This window comes from Scyliorhinus torazame, chromosome 11 (genome assembly GCF_047496885.1).
Source record: "Scyliorhinus torazame isolate Kashiwa2021f chromosome 11, sScyTor2.1, whole genome shotgun sequence".
In the NCBI taxonomy this organism is placed as follows: domain Eukaryota; kingdom Metazoa; phylum Chordata; class Chondrichthyes; order Carcharhiniformes; family Scyliorhinidae; genus Scyliorhinus; species Scyliorhinus torazame.
The window spans coordinates 103472832-103498265 of NC_092717.1; the positions used below are offsets into that span (position 1 = coordinate 103472832).

At 49.9% G+C, this 25434-nt stretch overlaps 1 protein-coding gene across 1 annotated transcript in view; it reads right to left on the reverse strand.

The window, feature by feature from the left end:
- terf1 (telomeric repeat binding factor (NIMA-interacting) 1) overlaps window positions 1–25434 on the reverse strand; it is a 97240-nt gene that overhangs the window by 50273 nt on the left and 21533 nt on the right. The window contains exon 3 of the mRNA XM_072467567.1: window positions 9235–9368. Coding sequence (XP_072323668.1) covers window positions 9235–9368 — 134 coding nt within the window. The remainder of the gene's footprint in view (window positions 1–9234; window positions 9369–25434) is intronic.

The window sequence follows — 25434 nt, forward strand, 5'->3', positions numbered from 1 at the left end:
CTTGGAACTCAATGATAATGGGGAGGTCCAGGTGGGTGTGGTCTGGGAGGTGTTGAAGGCGGTGGTTAGAGGGGAGCTGATATCAATAAGGGCACATAAAGGGAAGCAGGAGAGTAAGGAACGGGAGCGGTTGCTGCAAGAACTTTTGAGGGTGGACAGACAATATGCGGAAGCACCGGAGGAGGGACTGTACAGGGAAAGGCAAAGGCTACATGTAGAATTTGACTTGCTGACTACGGGCACTGCAGAGGCACAATGGAGGAAGGCACAGGGTGTACAGTACGAATATGGGGAGAAGGCGAGCAGGTTGCTGGCACACCAATTGAGGAAAAGGGGAGCAGCGAGGGAAATAGGGGGAGTGAGGGATGAGGAAGGAGAGATGGAGCGGGGAGCGGAGAGAGTGAATGGAGTGTTCAAGACATTTTGTAAAAAATTATATGAAGCTCAACCCCCGGATGGGAGGGAGAGAATGATGGGCTTCTTGGATCGGCTGGAATTTCCCAAGGTGGAAGAGCAGGAAAGGGTGGAACTGGGAGCACAGATCGATGTAGAAGAAGTGGTGAAAGGAATTAGGAGCATGCAGGCCGGAAAGGCCCCGGGACCGGATGGATTCCCAGTCGAATTCTATAGAAAATATGTGGACTTGCTCGCCCCGGTATTGACGAGGACCTTTAATGAGGCAAAGGAAAGGGGACAACTGCCCCAGACTATGTCTGAAGCAACGATATCGCTTCTCTTAAAGAAGGAAAAGGACCCGCTACAATGCGGGTCCTATAGACCTATTTCCCTCCTAAATGTAGATGCCAAGATCCTGGCCAAGGTAATAGCAATGAGAATAGAGGAATGTGTCCCGGGGGTGGTCCACGAGGACCAAACTGGGTTTATGAAGGGGAGACAGCTGAACACGAATATACGGAGGCTGGTAGAGGTAATGATGATGGCCCCACCAGAGGGGGAAACGGAGATAGTAGTGGCGATGGATGCCGAGAAAGCATTTGATCGAGTGGAGTGGGATTATTTGTGGGAGGTGTTGAGGAGATTTGGTTTTGGAGAGGGGTATGTTAGATGGGTGCAGCTGTTGTATAGAGCCCCGATGGCGAGCGTGGTCACGAATGGACGGGGATTGGCATATTTTAGGCTCCATAGAGGGACAAGGCAGGGATGCCCTCTGTCCCCATTATTGTTTGCACTGGCGATTGAGCCCCTGGCGATAGCGTTGAGGGGTTCCAAGAAGTGGAGGGGAGTACTTAGAGGAGGAGAAGAACACCGGGTATCTTTGTATGCGGCCGATTTGCTACTATACGTGGCAGACCCGGCGGAGGGGATGCCAGAAATAATGCGGATACTTGGGGAGTTTGGGGATTTTTCAGGGTATAAATTGAACATGGGGAAAAGTGAGTTGTTTGTGGTGCATCCAGGGGAGCAGAGTAGAGAAATAGAGGACCTACCGTTGAGGAAGGTAACAAGGGACTTTCGTTACCTGGGGATCCAGATAGCCAAGAATTGGGGCACATTGCATAGGTTAAATTTAACGCGGTTGGTGGAACAAATGGAGGAGGATTTCAAGAGATGGGATATGGTATCCCTGTCACTGGCAGGGAGGGTGCAGGCGGTTAAGATGGTGGTCCTCCCGAGATTCCTCTTTGTGTTTCAGTGCCTCCCGGTGGTGATCATGAAGGCTTTTTTAAAAAGGATTGAAAAGAGCATCATGGGTTTTGTGTGGGCCGGGAAGACCCCGAGAGTGAGGAAGGGATTCTTACAGCGTAGCAGGGATAGGGGGGGCTGGCACTACCGAGCCTAAGTGAGTATTATTGGGCCACTAATATTTCAATGGTGAGTAAGTGGATAGGAGAGGAGGGGGGAGCGGCGTGGAAGAGATTAGAGAGGGCGTCCTGTAGGGGGACTAGCCTACAGGCTATGGTGACAGCCCCATTGCCGTTCTCACCGAGGAACTACACCACAAGCCCGGTGGTGGTGGCTACACTGAAGATTTGGGGACAGTGGAGACGGCATAGGGGAAAGGCTGGAGCCTTGGGGGGGGGTCCCCGATAAGAAACAACCATAGGTTTGCCCCGGGGAGAATGGATGGGGGTTATGGAATGTGGCAAAGAGCAGGAATAACGCAACTGAAAGATCTGTTTGTGGATAGGAAGTTCGCGAGTCTGGGAGCGCTGACCGAGAAATATGGGTTGCCCCAAGGGAATGCATTCAGGTATATGCAACTGAGGGCTTTTGCGAGGCAACAGGTGAGGAAATTCCCGCAGCTCCCGACACAAGAGGTGCAGGACAGAGTGATCTCAAAGACATGGGTGGGGGATGGTAAGGTGTCAGACATATATAGGGAAATGAGGGACGAAGGGGAGACTATGGTAGATGAACTAAAAGGGAAATGGGAAGAAGAGCTGGGGGAGGAGATAGAGGAGGGGCTGTGGGCAGATGCCCTAAGCAGGGTAAACTCGTCGTCCTCGCGTGCCAGGCTAAGCCTGATTCAGTTTAAGGTATTACACAGGGCGCATATGACTGGAACACGGCTCAGTAAATTTTTTGGGGTGGAGGATAGGTGTGCGAGGTGCTCGAGAAGCCCAGCGAATCATACCCATATGTTTTGGTCATGCCCGGCACTACAGGAGTTTTGGATGGGGGTGACAAAGGTGCTTTCAAAAGTAGTGGGGGTCCGGTTCGAACCAAGCTGGGGGTTGGCTATATTTGGGGTTGCACAAGAGCCGGGAGTGCAGGAGGCGAGAGAGGCCGATGTTTTGGCCTTTGCGTCCCTAGTAGCCCGGCGTAGGATATTGCTAATGTGGAAAGAAGCCAAGCCCCCGGGGGTGGAGATCTGGATAAATGACATGGCAGGGTTTATAAAGCTAGAGCGGATTAAGTTCGTCCTAAGGGGGTCGGCTCAAGGGTTCACCAGGCGGTGGCAACCGTTCGTCGAATACCTCGCAGGAAGATAGATGGAATGGAAAAAAGAAGGCAGCAGCAGCAGCCCAGGATCGGGGGGAGGGGGAGGAGGAACCAGAAGGACTCTCAGGGTTGTTAATATATACTGTATAATATGTATAGGTTGTTGCGACAGATAATTATATATTGGACTGTTAAATTATATTTTTGGAGAGTGTTACTTGTGATAAGGCAGTTGCCAATTAGGGCTAGTTTTCATTTTTGTTATTTATTTATTCATTTTTTGTTTATAAAATAGGTCATTGTTATTTGTGTTGTTATAATATTGTGTAAAGGATGCACAATGTACTGTGTTGGTTGACCAAAAATTTTCAATAAAATATTTATTAAAAAAACATTTTTTTCACCCTTACAAACAACCCCCCCCTCCGTAACAAATAGAAATAAAACGCACATAGCAAGACATAAGCATGGTAAAACAATATGTTACAGAACTTTGTACATTGGATTCCTCCCGTACATGCCAGTTTTCCAGATCTTTCATGTATTATCTTGCTCAAATACCCCCCAAACATTCCTTCCCCCCCCCACCCAGGAATGGTTGCCACCGCCGGTAGAACCCCTGCGCAGACCCTCTCAAGGCAAACTTTATCTTCTCTTGCTTGATCAACCCAGACATATCATTTGTCCAGGCCTCCACGCTGGGGGGCTTCGCCTCCTTCCACATTAGCAAGATCCTTCGCCGGGCTATTAGGGACGCCAAGGCCAGAATGCCGGCCTCTTTCGCCTGCTGCACTCGCGGCTCGTCCACTGCTCCAAATATTGCTAGCCCCCAGCTTGGCTTGACCCGGGCTTTCACCACCTTAGATATTGTTCCCGCCACTCCCCTCCAGTGCCGGGCATGACCAAAACATATGGGCATGGTTCGCCGGACTTCCTGAGCACCTCCCACATCTGTCCTCTACCCCAAAGAACCTACTCAGCCTCGCCCCCGTCATGTGCGCTCTGTGAACCACCTTAAATTGTATCAGGCTAAGCCTGGCACACGAGGAAGAGGCCATAACACAATTATTGAAAATCCTTTTTAAAATGTTTTCAGCTTTGCACCTATTTTCATGTGAGTAAGATTGGCAAACATACTCAACTTCCTCCTCCATTTTCCACACACATTTTTATTGAGGATATCAAATCACTTAATCATAGAGCAGCTGCAGGATATCCTGGGGAACGAAGGTGAACAGCCAGTGGTTGTGGTATACATTGGGATAAGGACCTGCAAGTCGAGTACAGGAAGTTAGGAGATAAACTAAAAACAGGACCTCAAATGTATTAATCTCAGGATCACTCCCAGTTCCACGTGCTAGAGAGAGCAGGAATAGGAGGATAGATCAGATGAATGCGTGGCTGGAGAGATGGTGTAGCTGGGAGGGATTCAAATTCATGAGGCAGGTAGGACCTGTACAAACTGGAAGTGTTGCACCCAGGCAGAGTTGGGACCAATCTCCATGCAGGGGCTTTTGCTAGTTTTGTTGGGGAGTATTTAAACTAGTGTGGCAGGGTGATGGGATTCCAGTAGGATCAGATAGGTCAAACTCAAATCAGGAAAATGGAGGTAGAACATTAGCTAGTAAAATAGAAGGTGTTGTGATCGACTTGGAATTACATGAGAAGCAAAGTTTTAATAAGTGTCCAGCAAGGGAAAATGGTGGGGTTAAACTGTTTATACTTCAATGCAAGGAGTATTATAAACAATTTAGAGAACAGATAGATACATGGCAGCGGGATGTTATTGCTATAATGGAAACCTGGCTAAAGGAGGGGCAAAATTGGTGGCTCAATATCCCTGGAAACAGAGTTTTTAGGCAGGACAGAGTGGGAGATAAAAAATAAGTGGGAGTAGCACTAAGATTAAAGAGTCAATTCCAGTTGTGAGAAGGGATGATATCAAGAGGTGAAGTAATCAGCGGGGAGCGTAGCTGCTTAGGAATTTAAAAAAAACACGAACAGACAAAACTCAGGAGAGGTTACGATAGTCCCCATCCCACAAAATATGACACAGTGTATGGAAAGGCTCAGTAAACCAAGGTCCACCACACTAAGAAAACAAAAAGGGACGGTCAATAGAGAATTAAAGGTGCTATATTTAAATGCGCGCAGTGTACGGAACAAGGTAGATGAGCTTGTGGCCCAGATTGTGACTGGCAGGTATGATGTGGTAGGCATCACAGAGACATGGTTGCAGGGGGTTCAGGACTGGCATTTAAACATCCAGGGATTCACAACTTATCGAAAAGACAGAGAGGTGGGCAGAGGGGGCGGGGTTGCCTTGTTAATTAGGAATGAAATTAAATCAATAGCACTAAACGACATAGAGTCGGATGATGTGGAGTCTGTGTGGGTAGAGTTGAGGAACCACAAAGGCAAAAAAAACATAATGGGAGTTATGTACAGGCCTCCTCTCCTAACAGTGGTCAGGACCAGGGGCACAAAATGCACCACAAAATAGAAAGTGCATGTCAGAAAGGCAAGGTCACAGTGATCATGGGGGACTTTAATATGCAGGTGGACTGGGTAAATAATACTGCCAGTGGACCCAAGGAAAGGGAATTCATTGAATGTTTACAGGAGGGCTTTTTGGAACAGCTTGTGATGGAGCCCACGAGGGAACAGGCCATTCTGGACTTAAGTGTTATGTAATGAGCCAGACTTGATTAAAGATCTTAAAGTAAGGGAGCACTTAGGAGGCAGTGATCATAATATGGTAGAATTCAATCTCCAATTTGAAAGAAAGAAGGTAGAATCAGATGTAAAGGTGTTACAGTTAAATAATGGTAACTACAGGGGCATGAGGGAGGAACTGACGAAAATCGACTGGGAGCAGAGCCTAGTGGGAAAGACAGTAGAACAGCAATGGCAGGAGTTTCTGGGAGTAATTGAGGACACAGTACAGAGGTTCATCCCAAAGAAAAGAAAGCTTATCAGAGGGGGGATTAGGCAGCCATGGCTGACAAAGGAAGTTAGGGAATGCATCAAAGCAAAAGAGAAAGCCTATAATGTGGCAAAGAGTAGTGGGAAGTCAGAAGATTGGGAAGGCTACAAAAACAAACAGGATAACAAAGAGGGAGATAAGGAAAGAGAGGATCAAATTTGAAGGTAGGCTAGCCAGTAACATTAGGAATGATAGTAAAAGTTTCTTTAAATACATTAAAAACAAACGGGAGGCAAAAGTTGACATTGGGCCGCTCCAAAATGACACTGGTAATTTTGTGATGGGAGACAAGGAAATAGCTGAGGAACTGAATAAGTACCCTGCGTCAGTCTTCACAGTAGAAGACATGAGTAATATCCCAACAATTCAGGAGAGTCAGGGGACAGAGTTGAATATGGTAGCCATCACAAAGGAGAAAGTGCTAGAGAAACTAAGAGGTCTAAAAATTTATAAATCTCTGGGCCCAGATGGCCTACATCCTAGAGTTCTAAAGGAGATAGCTGAAGAAATAGTGGAGGCGTTAGTTATAATCTTTCAAAAGTCACTGGAGTCAGGGAAAGTCCCAGAGGATTGGAAAATCGCTGTTGTAACCCCCCTGTTCAAGAAGGGAACAAGGAAAAAGATGGAAAATTATAGGCCAATTAGCCTAACCTCGGTTGTTGGCAAGATTCTAGAATCCATTGTTAAGGATGAGATTTCTAAATTCTTGGAAGTGCAGGGTCGGATTAGGACAAGTCAGCATGGATTTAGTATGGGGAGGTCGTGCCTGACAAACCTGTTCGAGTTCTTTGAAGAGATAACAAATAGGTTAGACCAAGGAGAGCCAATGGATGTTATCTATCTTGACTTCCAAAAGGCCTTTGATAAGGTGCCTCACGGGAGAATGTTGAGTAAAATAAGGGCCCATGGTATTCGAGGCAAGGTACTAACATGGATTGACGATTGGCTGTCAGGCAGAAGGCAGAGAGTTGGGATAAAAGGTTCTTTTTCGGAATGGCAACCGGTGCCGAGTGGTGTCCCGCAGGGTTCAGTGTTGGGGGCCACAGCTGTTCTCTTTATATATTAACGATCTAGATGACAGGACTGAGGACATTCTGGCTAAGTTTGCCGATGATACAAAGATAGGTGGAGGGGCAGGTAGTATGGAGGAGGTGGGGAAGCTGCAGAAAGATTTAGACAGTTTAGGAGAGTGGTCCAAGAAATGGCTGATGAAATTCAACGTGGGCAAGTGCGAGGTCTTGCACTTTGGAATAAAGAATAGAGGCGTGGACTATTTTCTAAACGGTGACAAAATTCATAATGCTGAAGTGCAAAGGGACTTGGGAGTCCTAGACCAGGATTCTCTAAAGGTAAACTTGCAGGTTGAGTCCGTAATTAAGAAAGCAAATGCAATGTTGTCATTCATCTCAAGAGGCTTGGAATATAAAAGCAGGGATGTACTTCTGAAGCTTTATAAAGCATTAGTTAGGCCCCATTTGGAATATTGTGAGCAATTTTGGGCCCCACACCTTAGGAAGGACATACTGGCACTGGAGCGGGTCCAGCGGAGATTCACACGGATGATCCCAGGAATGGTAGGCCTAACATACGATGAACATCTGAGGATCCTGGGATTATATTCATTGGAGTTTAGGAGGTTGAGGGGAGATCTAATAGAAACTTACAAGATAATGAATGGCTTAGATAGGGTGGATGTAGGGAAGTTGTTTCCATTAGCAGGGGAGACTAGGACCCGGGGGCACAGCCTTAGAATAAAAGGGAGTCACTTTAGAACAGAGGTGAGGAGAAATTTCTTCAGCCAGAGAGTGGTGGGTCTGTGGAATTCATTGCCACAGAGGGCGGTGGAGGCCGGGACGTTGAGTGTCTTTAAGACAGAAGTTGATAAATTCTTGATTTCTCGAGGAATTAAGGGCTATGGAGAGAGAGCGGGTAAATGGAGTTGAAATCAGCCATGATTGAATGGTGGAGTGGACTCGATGGGCCGAATGGCCTTACTTCCGCTCCTATGTCTTATGGTCTTATTAACGGTCAACAAATCATGGTTGAACTTAGAAATAAAATGGGGCAGTCACACTACTGGGAGTATACTACAGACCCCCAAATTATGAAAGTGAGGTAGAAGAACAAATATTTAGGCAAATTGCTGCCTTAAAGAACAAGAGGGCAATAATAGGAGACTTTAACTGTCCCAATATCAACTGGGAATCAAACAATATAAGGGGAACTGAGAGAGAGACGTTCATGCAGTGTGTTCAGGAAAATGTTTTCAACCAATTAGTGACAAACCCAACGAGAGATGCAATTCTAGACCTAGTGTCTTGGGGAACGAAGAAGGTCAAGTGGGTGAAGTGACAGTTGGCGACCATATTGGGGATAGTGATCACAATTCAGTTAGATTCAGTATTACCATGGAAAAGGACAGAGATAAAGCAGGAGTAAAGATTTTGAAGTGGTGGAAGGCAAATTTTGTAGAAATGAGAAGGGATTTGGCGGAGGTGGACTGGCCAACATTGCTAGAGGGTATATCTGTGGAAAACCAGTGGGAAGCACCAAAAGGCTCATTGAATGGTAGAGCATGCTTGAGCAAGAGATATACAGTGTTAAAGACGAACAGCCTCACATAGGCTAGACATGAACAGTAATCGCAAGCTAAGTACTAAGCATTTCTCCTCCCCCCCCCCCCTCCCCCTCCCCCAGGAGTAACCGCAGTGCCAGAGAGCATAGAAACCACTTTGCTTCACCGAAATAAATAAAGAAAATGAGTCTAGAGACAACAAGTAAAATACTTTTGTGACAAAATAAACAAAGTAGCAAGTGGGAGTAAAAGTGAATGAGGTGCATAAAGAAGATAAATAGAAGATGAACAGTACGAGGAAATAGAGGGAGACAAATGTAAAAATGCAGTGAGTTAGAACGAATTAGGTGTACAATTTTCCATTTATGCAGCACAGAGCAGAAGGCCAACATCACCTGTTTTTAAAAAGCTTATAAATATTTACAGGAACTATTACACACCAACAATTGCCACAGTAGCATAGAACTCTTTAGGTATAGTGAACATTAAGCGCATGCGCAAAAATAGTATCAATTGTAGATTCTGTTGCTTAAGTGGTTAGGTCTACTTCAGTTTACAACTTAACTAATCCAGCACCGACTGTGCATTAAGTTAGCTGTTTTGCATTGTATACACATCATTGCTGAACCTACTTCTCTTTAAAAGTGCTAAAAGATGTATTTAGTGTTAAATTAGATTAGCACAGTATATGTTTTAGCTAGAAAATCAATAAGGTTTCACAACAACACGCTTCATAATAGTCACCACTCGGATCCGGCACAGAACTAACCTGAACCTGCAGCAACTGTTGGAGGTCTGAATATAGCTCATCTTTCTTTAGCTCCTTGCTATCTGCCATTTCAATCAAAACTGATAATGCAGATTCCAATGGAGTTATACTTTCATCTTCATCAAACTGGACATCTGAAGTACAAAATAAAAAACCATGGCTTTAAGAAAAGCTGATATGTAAATTCAATTACCTTTATTTTCTCTCTCAGAGAGGCGTGAGTGAGCCTTTGGAATTCTCTTGCTAAAAAGGTGGTTGTGGTGGTATGTATTAGGGGTAATACGGTACACCACGTGTCGTCAGGCTATTGATGGAGGGATGCCAGGTCCTGATAGGATCTGTCACCTACTGGACTCCACCCAGAAATGCCGGTATAAGAACCCAGTTTTTCCCTCCATTTCCCTCAGCAGTTGCAGTCTGTAACCACGCTGCTGGGGATAAAGTTCTGCTTAATAAAGCCTTCAATTGACATTACCTCAACCTGCCACGCGTCATATTGACGGTGCTACAATTTATTAAGCAGAATTTAAATTGAAGAAAACGACGTGGGAACATGGAGCTCCGAATCACCCCGGAGTGCCTGCGCATCGCACCCCAAGCAGCTAACTCGGCCTCTATCTTCAAACACTGGATGGCATGCTTTGAGGGCTACCTCCGAACGGCCCCCGGCACACCGACAGACGAACAAAAGATGCAGGTCCTCTGTTCCAGGGTGAGTCCTGACGTCTACTCCCTTATCAAGGACGAGGACGGTTTCACCGGTGCCATCGCCGCGCTGAAGGATATCTACAACCGGCCCACCAACCAGGTTTTTGCTCGCTATCAGCTCGCCACACGACGGCAATTTTCGGGGGAAATCGCTGGACGAGTTTTATAACGCCCTGTAGATCCTGGGTCGAAACTGCAACTGCCTGGCGGTAACAGCGAGTGAACACACAGAGCTCCTGGTCCGCGATGCGTATGTGGCTAGTTTGGCCTCTTCCCAGATCCGCCAGAGGCTTCTGGAGAAAGAATCTCTGGGACTTACAGAAGCTCGGGCCCTGGCGGCATCTCTTGATGTGGCCTCGCGTAACGCCCGCACCTACGCCCCCGACCGCACTACAGCCCCTTGGGCTCCGTGGACCCCCGCTGCGGTCGACTCTCCGACACCCCCCCCGCCCCCACAAACGCGCGCGGCCAAAACACCAGACCAACCGGGGGGCCCCGCTGCTATTTTTGCGGCCAGCCGAAACACCCTCGGCAGCGATGCCTGGCCCGCGCGGCTACCTGCAAAAGCTGCGGGAAGAAAGGCCACTACGAGACGGTGTGCAAGTCCCGCGGGGTCGCCGCTATCTCCGGGGAAGAAACGGGACCACAGACCCAGCCCCCCCAGCGATCCACGTGTGACCAACGGACGCCGCCATTTTGGACCCCGGACCTCGACCGCGCTCGATCCGTGGACGCCGCCATCTTGGCTGAAGGACCCCGACACAGACGGCCACATACTGCCTGATTACGATGCTCAACTTCAACAACCACGTCGGGCTTCGGCGACCCTCGACCAGTCGCGACCCCGGACGCTCCAGACTGCAACCACTACAGTCCTAGTGAATGGCTACGAGATGCCGTGTCTTATCGACTCTGGGAGCACGGAGAGCTTCATTCATCCGGACACGGTAAGGCGCTGTTCCCTCGTAATTCGGCCAAGCACCCAGAAAATTTTCCTGGCGGCAGGATCCCACTCCGTTCAGATCACGGGGTTCTGCATCGCTAACCTAACGGTGCAGGGGAGGGAGTTCCGAAATTACCGGCTGTATGTCCTCCCCCATCTCTGTGCGCCCACACTCCTAGGGTTGGACTTCCAATGCAACCTCCAGAGTTTAACATTTAAATTTGGCGGCCCTACACCCCCACTGACTGTCTGCGGCCTCGCGACCCTCAAGGTTGAACCGCCTTCCCTGTTTGCGAACCTCACACCGGATTGAAAACCCGTCGCCACAAGGAGCAGACGGTACAGCGCCCAGGACCGAGCATTTATCCGGTCCGAAGTCCAGAGGCTGCTGAAGGAAGGCATCATCCAGGCTAGCAACAGTCCCTAGAGAGCCCAGGTGGTAGTTGTTAAGACCGGGGATTAGAGGATTAGACCATTAGAGGATGGTCATCGACTATAGTCAGACCATCAACAGGTACACTCAGCTAGATGCGTACCCTCTCCCCCGCATATCTGACATGGTCAATCGGATTGCACAGTACAAGGTCTTTTCCACCGTGGACCTCAAGTCCGCCTACCACCAGCTCCCCATCCGTCCCGGTGACCGCAACTATACTGCCTTCGAAGCAGACGGGCGGTTATACCACTTTTTAAGGGTTCCATTCGGCGTCACGAACGGAGTCTCGGTCTTCCAACGAGAGATGGACCGAATGGTTGACCAGCACGGTTTACGGGCCACGTTCCCGTATCTCGACAACGTCACCATCTGCGGCCACGACCAGCAGGACCACGACGCCAACCTCCAAAAATTCCTCCAGACCGCTCACGCCCTGAACCTCACTTGGCTACGTAGTGCGTAATGGAGTGATAGGCCCCGATCCCGAATGCGTGCGCCCCCTCATGGAGTTCCCTCTCCCCCACTGTGCCAAAGCCCTGAAACGTTGCCTGGGCTTCTTTTCTTATTACGCCCAGTGGGTCAGCCAGTGCGCAGACAAGGCCCGTGCACTAATCCAGTCCACTACTTTTCCCCTGACGACAGAGGCATGCCAGGCCTTTAGCCGCATCAAAATGGATATCGCAAAGGCCACGATGTGCGCCATCGACGAGTCCCTCCCCTTCCAGGTCGAAAGCGACGCATCGGATGTAGCTCTGGCGGCCACCCTCAACCAAGCAGGCAGACCCGTGGCCTTCTTCTCCAGAACCCTCCACGCTTCAGAAATCCGCCACTCCTCAGTGGAAAAGGAGGCACAAGCAATAGTGGAAGCTGTGCGACACTGGAGGCATTACCTGGCCGGTAGGAGATTCACTCTCCTCACTGACCAACGGTCGGTTGCCTTCATGTTCGATAATGCACAGCGGGGCAAGATCAAGAACGACAAGATCTTGCGGTGGAGGATCGAACTCTCCACCTTCAATTATGAGATCTTGTGAACTTCCGGTTGCGGCGATGACCAGCTAAGCCGCACGTTTCGGCGGCTCCAGCTCGAACGGACCTTCGGGCTCTTTTAAGAGCCCCAACGGGGAATATTTCGGGACGAAACCCGGTGTGGGGTGAGACAACAGGGAGTCCCCCCCAACGAAAAAGAAAAATATCGGCGGCGGCGGCCAGATTGCGAAGAATCCTCGAGGACAGGGGCAGAAGGAAAAAGGAGCAAGATGGCGGCGGAGGGAGCCCAGGCGACATGGGGGCCGGACCAAGATGAATTTTTGAGACGGTGTGTGGAGCTGCTTAAGAAGGTGGTGCTGGCCCCGATGCCACAAGCAATTGAGGGGCTTAAGGAGACACAAAAGACCCAGGAGATGGAGCTCCGCGTGGTGGAGCAGGTGACGGACAACGAGGACGAGATCCTGGGCCTGGCGGTCAAAATACAGACTCATGAGGCGCTCCACAAAAAGTGCATTGAAAGGATTGAAGTCCTAGAAAACAGATCACGGAGAAAGAACCTTCGGATCCTGGGTCTCCCTGAGGGAGTGGAAGGAGCGGACGGCGGGGCTTACGTGAGCACGATGCTACGCTCGCTAATGGGAGCTGAGGCCCCCTCGGGCCCCTTGGAAGTGGAAGGGGCCCATTGGGTCCCTGCGAGGAGACCAAAGGCGGGAGAACCACCTAGGGCGACGATCGTGCGATTTCATCGCTTCAATGACAGAGAGGTGGTTCTGAGATGGGCCAAAAAGGTACGAAGTAGTAGATGGGAGAATGCAGTGGTACGGGTGTACGAGGATTGGAGTGCGGAGGTGGCGAGAAGGAGGGCGAGTTTTAATCGAGCCAAAGAGGTGCTACACAAGAAGGTGAAGTTCGGGATGTTGCAGCCGGCGCGACTGTTGGTCACGCACCAGGAGAGGCATCACTACTTCGAAACGGCGGAAGAAGCATGGACCTTCATTAAAAACGAGAAACTGGATCAGAACTGAGGGACTGATGTTGGAGGGGAAACGACAATGCTGATGTATATAGAGATGTAAATTGGGGAGGGGGGGACACTGAGAAATGTGGGCGCCGGTGGGGGGGGGAAGAGGAGACATAGGCGGGGGATGGGGAATGGGAGTGGGGCGGCAGAGGGAGCTGCGCCACGAGGGGCGGGACGGCTCTAGAGAACACGGGGCTTATTGTTCTTGTTCCCGCGCCAGAAAGATGATGGCAGGAAGATAGGCGCAAGGTAGATGGGAGTTCCCCACACGGGGGTGGGGTCAAGGAGAGAGCGGGAGAAGCCGGGGTCAGTTGAAGTCAGCTGACTTTCGGAAGCAATATGGGGGGAGTAATCATTCTAGATGGGGATCTAGCAGGGGGGGGGGGGGGGGGGGGGGAGGATAACTGGGTTGCTGCTGCAGAGATCGAAGAGGAACTGGTAAAAGAAAAGGTGGTCGGGGCGGGAATGCGCCGCCTGGGGAACGGGTGGGTGCGCGGAACCGGGACGTGGGACTGGCCTAGAGAGGGTGATGGCTAGTCGACAGGGGAGGGGGGCAGGCAGCCCCCCAGTTCGGCTGATCACGTGGAACGTGAGAGGCCTAAATGGGCCGATTAAAAGGGCCCGAGTGTTCGCGCACTTGAAAGGACTGAGGGCAGACGTGGCGATGCTTCAGGAGACGCACCTGAAGGTGGCAGACCAAGTTAGGTTAAGGAAAGGATGGGTGGGACAGGTGTTCCACTCAGGGTTGGATGCAAAGAACAGAGGGGTGGCCATACTGGTGGGGAAACGGGTGTCATTCGAAGCTAGGAATATTGTAGCAGACAGCGGAGGCAGATATGCGATGGTGAGTGGCAGACTGCAGGGAATGGAGGTCGTGTTGGTTAACGTATATGCCCCGAATTGGGATGATGCGGGATTTATGAAGCGGATGCTGGGACGTATCCCGGACCTGGAGGTAGGAAACCTGATAATGGGGGGGACTTCAACACCGTGTTGGACCCAGGGTTAGATAGATCTAGATCTAGGACCGGAAGAAGGCCAGCAGCGGCCAAGGTGCTTAGGGGGTTTATGGACCAAATGGGGGGAGTGGATCCGTGGCGATTTGTTAGGCCGATGGCCAAAGAGTTCTCCTTCTTCTCCCATGTTCACAAGGTGTACTCCCGGATAGATTTCTTTGTTTTGGGAAGGTCACTGATTTCGAGGATGGAAGGAACTGAGTACTCAGCCTTAGCTGTTTCAGATCATGCCCCACACTGGCTGGACCTGGAACTAGGAGAGGAGAGGGAGCAGCATTCACTCTGGCGACTGGATGTGGGATTACTAGCGGATGAGGGAGTCTGCGGAAGGTTGCGGGGATGTATCGAAAGGTACCTGGAGGCCAATGACGACGGGGAGGTCCGAGTGGGAGTAGTATGGGAAGCACTAAAGGCGGTGGTCAGAGGAGAGCTGATCTCCATCAGGGCCCACAAGGGGAAAATAGAGGCCAAGGAAAGGGAAAGACTACTGGGGGAAATTTTGAGGGTAGATAAAGAATATGCGGAGGCCCCGGATGAAGGACTATACAGGGAGAGGCGACGACTCCAGACGGAGTTCGACCTGTTGACCACAAGGAGGGCGGAGGCACAGTGGAGGAAGGCACAGGGGATGAGATATGAATATGGGGAAAAGGCGAGTCGCCTGTTGGCCCATCAGCTGCGAAAGAGGACAGCGGCGAGGGAGATAGGGGGAATTAGGGATGAAATGGGAGCTACGGTGCGGAGAGCAGGGAAAATAAACGAGGTGTTTAAGACCTTTTACGAGAGACTATATAGGTCCCAACCCCCAGAGGGAAAAGAGGAGATGCGGCAGTTTTTGGACCAATTAAGGTTCCCGAGGGTGGAGGAGCAGGAGGTGGAAGGCCTGGGGGCGCCGATTGGGGTGGACGAGGTTACCAAGGGGCTGGGGAACATGCAGGCATGGAAGGCCCCGGGACCAGATGGGTTCCCGGTGGAATTCTATAGAAAATATGTGGACTTGTTGGCCCCGCTGCTGGTAAGGACCTTTAACGAGGCCAGAGAAGGGGGGACCCTACCCCCGACAATGTCGGATGCGACGATATCGCTAATCTTGAAGCGGGATAAAAATCCGCTGCAGTGCGGGTCCTGTAGGCCTATCTCACTGCTAAATGTGGACGCCAAGTTGCTAGCAAAGGTGCTGGCAACGAGGATAGAGGATTGTGTCCCGGGGGTGGTGCACGAAGACCAGACAGGGTTCGTAAAGGGGAGACAACTAAATGTCAACGTGCGACGGCTATTAGGGGTGATAATGATGCCCCCAGCAGAGGGGGAGGCAGAGATAGTGGCGGCAATGGATGCAGAGAAGGCATTTGATAGGGTGGAGTGGGAGTATCTATGGGAGGTGCTGAGGAGGTTCGGGTTCGGGGACGGGTTTGTCAGCTGGGTTAAACTCCTCTATGGGGCCCCAACGGCAAGTGTGGTCACAGGTCGGCAAAGGTCGAAGTATTTTCGACTACACAGGGGAACAAGACAGGGATGCCCGTTGTCCCCATTACTGTTCACGCTGGCAATTGAACCACTGGCCATAGCGCTGAGAGACTCCATAAAATGGAGAGGGGTGATTAGGGGGGGAGAGGAACACCGAGTGTCACTCTACGCGGATGACCTACTGCTGTATGTGATGGACCCAGTGGGGGGGATGACAGAGGTCATGCAGATATTGAGGGAGTTTGGAGATTTCTCGGGATATAGGCTTAACATGGGAAATAGTGAACTTTTTGTGATACACCCTGGGGACCAGAGTAGAGGGATAGATGGCCTACCGCTAAGGAGAGTGGAAAGAAACTTCCGATACCTGGGGATTCAGATAGCCAGGAGCTGGGGAACCTTACACAGACTCAATCTGACACGGCTGGAGGAACAAATGGAAGAGGATTTCAAAAGGTGGGACATGCAGCCGCTGTCACTGGCGGGCAGAGTGCAGGCAATTAAGATGATGGTCCTCCCGAGGTTCCTATTTGTGTTCCAATGTCTCCCTATACTGATCACTAAGGCCTTCTTTAAAAAAATAGATAGGAGCATCACGAGCTTCGTGTGGGCAGGGAAGACCCCGACGGTAAGGAGGGGGTTCCTACAACGTAGCAGAGACAGCGGGGGACTGGCGCTGCCGAATTTGGGCAACTACTACTGGGCCGCCAACGTGGCGATGATTCGTAAATGGATGATAGAGGGAGAGGGAGCGGCGTGGAAAAGATCGGAGATGAAGTCCTGCAAAGGGACGAGTTTAAAAGCGCTGGTGACGGCGCCACTACCGCTCTCCCCAAAAAGTTTTACCACGAACCCAGTGGTGGCGGCAACATTAAGTATCTGGGGGCAATGGAGGCGACAGAGGGGTGTGCTGGGAGCCTCGGTGTGGTCCCCGATCAGGACCAACCATAGGTTTGCCCCAGGGAGGCTGGACGGAGGATTCCAGAGCTGGCACCGGGTAGGAATCAGGAGAGTGGGAGATTTATTTATAGACGGGCGTTTGCGAGCTTGGGAGCGCTTGAGGAAAAGTATGAGCTGCCCCGGGGAAATTTCTTTAGATATATGCAGGTGAGAGCGTTCACGAAACAACTGGTGAGGGAATTTCCGCTGCTTCCAACACAAGGGATCCAGGACAGGGTGCTGTCGGGGGTGTGGGTCGGGGAGGGCAAAGTGTCAGAGATATACCGGGAGATGAGAGAAGAGGGGGAGGAGTTGGTGGGCGAACTGAAGGGAAAATGGGAAGAGGAGCTCGGGGAGGAGATTGAGGAGGGTTTGTGGGCTGATGCCCTAAGCAGGGTAAATTCCTCTTCCTCGTGTGCCAGGCTTAGCCTGATCCAATTTAAGGTGCTGCATAGAGCACACATAACGGGAGCAAGGTTGACCAGGTTCTTCGGAGTGGAGGACAAGTGTGGGAGGTGCGGGGGAAGCCCGGCGAACCACACACATATGTTTTGGTTGTGTCCGGCACTGGAGGGGTATTGGAGGGGAGTGACGGGAGTGATCTCGAAGGTGGTGAAGGTCCGGGTCAAGCCAGGCTGGGGGTTAGCTATATTTGGAGTAGCGGATGAGCCGGGCCTGCAGGAGGCGAGAGAGGCCGATGTCGTGGCCTTTGCGTCCCTAGTAGCCCGGCGTAGGATTTTACTCTTGTGGAAGGAAGTGAAACCCCCCGGACTGGAGGCCTGGACAAACGATATGGCGGGGTTCATAAAACTAGAGCAGATGAAGTTTGCGCTGAGAGGATCGGCTCAAGGGTTCACCAGACGGTGGCAACCGTTCCTCGACTACCTACCGGAACATTAGGGGGAAGATAGATGACCAGCAGCAACCCGGGGGGGGAGGGGTGGCAAATTGTTTGGGTTTTCTGGAGGGGGAGAGGGGGCGGGGGGGGGTATTGCTTTGTGTTATTTGGTTAGTTTACCTTGTTAGTTAGACAATGTTATTTTGCAGTTATCATGTTACCTTTTTTTTTTGATTTGTAAGGGAAAAAATTGTGTTTGAAAACTTTAACAAAATATATATTTTTAAAAAAAATAAAGATTATGAGATCTTGTACCGTCCCGGAAAGCTGAACGAGCCATCCGATGCCCTATCTCGTGGCACATGTGCCAATGTGCAAGTGGACCGTCTACAAGCCCTCCACGAGGACCTCTGCCACCCGGGGGTCACTCGTTTCTACCACTTCCTTAAGGCCCGCAACCTCCCTTACTCCGTCGAGGACGTCCGAACAGTCACCAGAAACTGCCAGATCTGCGCTGAGTGCAAACCGCACTTTTTCAGGCCAGATAGAGCGCACCTGGTTAAGGCCTCTCGACCCTTTGAACGCCTCAGTTTGGATTTCAAAGGCCCCCGCCCCTCCACCGATCGCAACGCGTACTTCCTGAACGTCGTTGATGAATACTCCCGTTTCCCTTTCGCCATCCCCTGCCCCGACATGACCGCGTCCACGGTCATTAAAACCCTCGGTACCATTTTTACAGTTCGGTTTCCCCGACTATATCCATAGCGACAGGGGGTCCTCCTTTATGAGCGACGAACTGCGTCAATTCCTGCTCAGCAGGGGCATAGCCTCGAGCAGGACAACCAGTTACAACCCCCGGGGGAACGGGCAGGTAGAAAGGGAGAATGGAACGGTCTGGAAGGCCGTCCTGCTGGCCCTCCGGTCTAGAAGCCTCCCAATTTCCCGCTGGCAGGAAGTCCTCCCGGATGCCCTTCACTCTATCCGGTCCCTGCTGTGCACCACCACGAATCAAACGCCTCACGAGCGCCTCCTCCTCTTTCCTAGGAAGTCCTCCTCTGGAACGCCACTTCCGACCTGGCTAGCAGCTCCGGGACCCATTCTGCTCCGGAAACATGTGCGGGCGCACAAGTCAGATCCGTTGGTGGAACGGGTGCATCTCCTTCACACCAACCCACAATACGCCTATGTGGAGTACCCCGATGGGCGACAGGATACCGTCTCTCTGCGAGATCTGGCGCCCGCCGGAGCTACCCCCCCCCCAACGCCAATCACCACCTCCTCACTCCCCCGGGTTCATCCCGCAGCCACAACCTTCCCGGGGGGTTCGGTTCTCCTCCCAGACCCGCCCAGAAATAAGGACACAGGGGACAGCGCTACGCTCCCAGAGTCGACGGGACTCAAGCCAGCGCCATCACCACCACGCCCGAGACGATCGGAAAGGACGACCAGGGCGCCCATCCGGCTCATCGAATCACTTTAACTCTCAACGTTTTCAGTTATTGTGTCTTGTTATAGTTATGGCATCATGCCGACCCTGTTTGGCCCGTTGGCCCAGTTTTCAGTTATTGTGTCTTGTTATAGTTATGGCATCATGCCGACCCTGTTTGGCCCGTTGGCCCAGTTTTCAGTTATTGTGTCTTGTTATAGTTATGGCATCATGCCGACCCTGTTTGGCCCGTTGGCCCAGTTGAAGCGATAATTTTGTGTTTTGTTCAAAGTTACGGCAAGTGAATAGATGTCACTGAAGGGAGTAGTTTATAGCCTCTCCCTAACAGTAGCTTCAAAGTAGGACAGAGTATAAAGCAAGAAGTAATGGGGCAAGGAACTGCAATAATCATGGGCAATTTTAATAATCACATAGCTTCATCAAATCAAATTTGCAAAGCAGCCTTGAGGAAGAGTTCAGAAATGCTTTTGGGACAGTTTCGTAGAACGATACATTGTGGAGCTGGAATGTGTATTGATACAGGATTCATTAATGATTACATAGCAAAGGATCCTCCAGAGATGAGTGATCATAATATCACAGGGTTTCACATTCAGTTTGAGGGTGAGAAACGCTGGTCTGAAATTGGTGTCTTAAAAATAAAGAAAGGCAATGACAAAAGGTATTCAAGGAGATGGTCCATAATACTCATATTCCATTGAGAAAGAAAAACTCAAGAGGATGACTAAAATATTAAAGAGTGAGAAGAAGCAGGCTCAAGGGCCTGACTGACCTACTCCTACTTCTTGTGATGCACTGCAAATGAGTGATGGAGGTACTCCCATGGTGCCCTTAAGTGAGTTGTTCTCGGGTAATCCAGCACGTTAATTGCCAATAAAATTACCACAGAACGTTATGTAACTACTTGCCAGCATAAGTAGATATGTCAATTTGTCTGGCCCAAAAATGTAAACATTATACTACTTAGAAAGAAAGTGGATATGGTCAGATTTTTATAATTCATAGCTAATTCAGAATTCACAATATATAACTAACTGGGTGTAGTTGTGGCCAAAGACACATTTGCAATTGTTTATCAATTAAGCTGTCAAACTAACTTTGCAATGCAATCACAATTATTTCTACAACCAAGCATGTTCCAGTACATAATTACTTTGTAGCTCCCGGGACTGGTGCCCTAGCGAAATGAATAACCAGGGCTACAGAGAGGGCTTCAAATTAAATAGGTCGGGAGAGGGAGTGTGTGGTAAGGCTCATGTAATGGGTGACTTAGAAAGTTACAGAGATGGCACGGCAATAGTGCAGTATAGCAACAAGAAGAGATGATGCAGGAGTGCATCAACAAATAGGGAAAGAGGAGGGAAAAATAGTAAGATAGATTTAAAAGGCTTTTTGTCAGAACGCATACAGCATTGATAATAAACGAGTAATTGATGACACAAATAGGAATAAATGGAAATAACATGATAGCCATTAGATGGACATGGTTACAAGGTAACAAAGGTTGGGAACAGAATATGCCAGGATATTTGCAATTTTAAAAGGATAGGAAAAATGAAAAGGAGGTGGATAAAGGATGAAATCAGTACAGCAGTGAGCAGTGTGGACAAGAGGAAGGAACTATCCACAGCACCATAGTGTGGGAGGCCATTCATGTTCGGGGAACAAAAGGAATATTGTAACAGCATGGGACAGTATAGCTTGGGGGGAGACAATAGATAATATTCTTCATAGCCGAGAGCCTGAATCCCAAAAGCTGTACTGTCTGCTCACTTCCAGAATTAAGGACATTTCCTCAAGGCTGGAGTGGGAGGGGAAGGATCCAGTTGTGTGGTCCATGCAGAAAGCAACAATACAAGTAGGATTAAGAGGATCTGCTAAAGGACTATGAGCAGCTAGGGGCTAACTTACAAAGCAATCCACAACAGCAATAATCTCCAAAATACTGAACACTACCTTAGTTAGCAATGAGCAAATTAGCTTAGGGTAAATGAGGCCAGAGAGTTGAATGCGTGGTTCAAAGACCAGTGTGGGAGAATTGAGTTTTGATTGAAGAGGCACTGGCACCTGAGCTGAGGAAAGAGGAAAGCAACTGTGCCGGGACTGGTGCCCTAGTGAAATGAATAACCAGGGCTGTAGAGAGGGCTTCAAATTTAATAGGTGGGGAGAGGGAGTGTGTGGTAAGGTTCATGTAATGGGTGACTTAGAAAGTTACAGAGATGGCACGGCAATAGTGCAGTATAGCAACAAGAAGAGATAATGTGTGTAAGCATGAGTGCATCAACAAATAGGGCCAGAGGAGGGAAAAGTAGTAAGATAGATTTAAAAGGCTTTTTGTCAGAACGCATACAGCATTGATAATAAACGAGTAATTGATGACACAAATAGGAATAAATGGAAATAACATGATAGCCATTAGATGGACATGGTTACAAGGTAACAAAGGTTGGGAACAGAATATGCCAGGATATTTGCAATTTTAAAAGATAGATACCTTTCTAAAGAATAAAGGGATTCGGGGATATGGTGTACGGGCCGGAGCGGAGTGGAGCCGAGTCCACAAAGATCAGCCATGATCTCATTGAATGGCGGAGCAGGCTCGAGGGGCCAGATGGCCTACTCCTGTTCCTAGTTCTTATGTTCTTTAACAGATTCTGCCATGACACTTTTCTTTATTTGGACATAGGATACAGACGCCATTGGCAAAGCCACGATTTGTTGCCAATTCACAACTGCCCGAGATGATAGCAATGAGGTGCAGTCTTGAACGAGTGAAATCCATGTGGTGCAAGTACACCCATTGTTCTGTTATGTAGTGAATTCCAATTTTCACTCCAGTGACGAGAAAGAAATAGTGATATTGTTGTGAATATGAAACTTCCTGATTCATTTGTTTAGAAATACAACTTTTGGTTTGGAGATTGAAATTTCAAAATGTACAATAAATGGAAAAAACAGGGTTGAGAAGCTAGTAAACGTCTCTACGATAATTACAATCAAAGGCTGGCCTATATGTACTGAAAGGGTAATAGTTCGAGGTGACAACAAAGAACTCTCAGGACTTCGCAATAGAGCCAACATGTTTGATAAGATTGTAGTTGTTTCCATTTGGGGTCAAATTATTGATCTAATTTTGTCAGGTCAAAGAAGGATTTGAAAGCAACTGGTATTATGAGGAAAGTTCAGCATTTATTCCCCATCCCTAATTACCCCTGTGAAGGTGTTTGTGAGTTGCCTTCTTGGAGTCCACATGGTGTAGATACACCCAGTTATGTTCGGGTGGAAGTTCCAGAATTCTGACCAAGTGACAGAGAAGGAACAGCAATGTTTTTTCAAGTCAGGATGGTATGCGGCTTGGAGAGGAACTTGCAGATCATGCGGCTTCAATACATGTTGCCCATGTTCTTCTAGACAGTACAGGTCATGTGTTTTGGAAGGTGCTGACGAAGGAGACTTCATGCAGTGCATGTTGCAGATGGTAGACACACTGCTGCTACTATGCGTCACTGGGGGAGGGAGTGAACGCCAATCGCGCAGCCTGTTTTGCGCTGGATGGTGTTGAGCGTCTTGGAGTTATTGGAGCTGAACCCATCCAAGCATGTGGAGTGTATTCCATCCCGTTCCTGACTTGTGCATGGTGAGCAGACTTAGGGAGTCAGGAGGTGAGTTACTCACTGTAGAATTCCCAGCCTCTGACCTGCACCTGTAGCTACAGTATTTATATGGCTTCCTCAGTTCAGTTTCCCCCCAAGATGTGGATAGTCAGGGTCTGGTTGGATAAGGGCATGAACATGCATCCATTTCTAAGGAGTTATGAATTGTGTTGAATATCGTGCAATCATCAATGAACATCCCCACTTCTGACCTTACGAGGAAAGGTCATTGATGAAGCAGCTGAAGATGATTGGGCCTAGGACAAACAAAAATGAAAACTAACCCTAATTGGCAACTGCCTTATCACAAGTAACACTCTCCAAAAATATAATTTAACAGTCCAATATATAATTATCTGTAGCAACGACCTATACATATTATACAGTATATATTAACAACCCTGAGAGTCCTTCTGGTTCCTCCTCCCTCCCCCCCCCTCCCCCCCTCCCCCCCCCTCCCCTCCCCCTCCCCCCCTCCCCTCCCCCTCCCCCTCCCTCCCCTCCCCTCCCCCTCCCCCCCTCCCCTCCCCCTCCCCCCTCCCCCCTCCCCCTCCCCCTCCCCCTCCCCCCCCCCTCCCCTCCCCCTTCTCCCCCCCTCCCCCTCCCCCTATCCTGGGCTGCCGCTGCTGCCTTCTTTTTTCCATTCCATCTATCTTTCTGCGAGGTAGTCGACGAACGGTTGCCACCGCCTGGTGAACCCTTGAGCCGACCCCCTTAGGACGAACTTAATCCGCTCTAGCTTTATAAACCCTGCCATGTCATTTATCCAGGTCTCCACCCCCGGGGGCTTGGCTTCTTTCCACATTAACAATATCCTGCGCCGGGCTACTAGGGACGCAAAGGCCAAAACATCGGCCTCGCTCGCCTCCTGCACTCCCGGCTCTTGTGCAACCCCAAATATAGCCAACCCCCAGCTAGTTTCGACCCGGACCCCTACTACTTTTGAAAGCACCTTTGTCACCCCCATCCAAAACCCCTGTAGTGCCGGGCATGACCAAAACATATGGGTATGATTCGCTGGCTTCTCGAGCACCTCGCACACCTATCCTCCACCCCAAAAAAATTTACTGAGCCGTGCTCCAGTCATATGCGCCCTGTGTAATACCTTAAACTGAATCAGGCTTAGCCTGGCACATGAGGACGACGAGTTTACCCTGCTTAGGGCATCTGCCCACAGCCCCTCCTCGATCTCCTCCCCCAGCTCTTCTTCCCATTTCCCTTTTAGTTCATCTACCATAGTCTCCCCTTCGTCCCTCATTTCCCTATATATGTCTGACACCTTACCATCCCCCACCCAAGTCTTTGAGATCACTCTGTCCTGCACCTCTTGTGTCGGGAGCTGTGGGAATTCCCTCACCTGTTGCCTCGCAAAAGCCCTCAGTTGCATATACCTGAATGCATTCCCTTGGGGCAACCCATATTTCTCGGTCAGCGCTCCAGACTCGCGAACTTCCCATCCACAAACAGATCTTTCAGTTGCGTTATTCCTGCTCTTTGCCACATTCCATACCCCCCATCCATTCCCCCCGGGGAAAACCTATGGTTGTTTCTTATCGGGGACCCCCCCAAGGCTCCAGTCTTTCCCCTATGCCGTCTCCACTGTCCCCAAATCTTCAGTGTAGCCACCACCACCGGGCTTGTGCTGTAGTTCCTCGGTGAGAACGGCAATGGGGCTGTCACCATAGCCTGTAGGCTAGTCCCCCTACAGGACGCCCTCTCTAATCTCTTCCACGCCGCTGCCTCCTCCTCTCCCATCCACTGACTCACCATTGAAATATTAGCGGCCCAATAATACTCACTTAGGCTCGGTAGTGCCAGCCCCCCTCTATCAAAGATACCTGGTGTTCTTCTCCTCCTCTAAGTACTCCCCTCCACTTCTTGGAACCCCTCAACGCTATCGCCAGGGGCTCAATCGCCAGTGCAAACAATAATGGGGACAGAGGGCATCCCTGCCTTGTCCCTCTTATGGAGCCGAAAATATGCAGATCCCGGTCCATTCGTGACCACGCTCGCCATCGGGGCCCTATACAACAGCTGCACCCATCGAACATACCCCTCTCCAAAACCAAATCTCCTCAACACCTCCCACAAATAATCCCACTCCACTCTATCAAATGCTTTCTCGGCATCCATCGCCACTACTATCGTCGTTTCCCCCTCTGGTGGGGGCATCATCATTACCTCTAACAGCCTCCGTATATTCGTGTTCAGCTGTCTCCCCTTCACAAACCCAGTTTGGTCCTCGTGGACCACCCCCGGGACACATTCCTCTATTCTCATTGCCATTTCCTTGGCCAGGATCTTGGCATCTACATTTAGGAGGGAAATAGGTCTATAGGACCCGCATTGTAGCGGGTCCTTTTCCTTCTTTAAGAGAAGCGATATCGTTGCTTCAGACATAGTCGGGGGCAGTTATCCCCTTTCCTTTGCCTCATTAAAGGTCCTCGTCAATACCGGGGCGAGCAAGTCCACATATTTTCTATAGAATTCGACTGGGAATCCATCCGGTCCCGGGGCCTTTCCCGCCTGCATGCTCCTAATTCCTTTCACCACTTCTTCTACCTCGATCTGTGCTCCCAGTCCACCCTTTCCTGCTCTTCCACCTTGGGAAATTCCAGCCGATCCAAAAAGCCCATCATTCTCTCCCTCCCATCCGGGGGTTGAGCTTCATGTAATTTTTTATAAAATGTCTTGAACACTCCATTCACTCTCTCTGCTCCCCGCTCCATCTCTCCTTCCTCA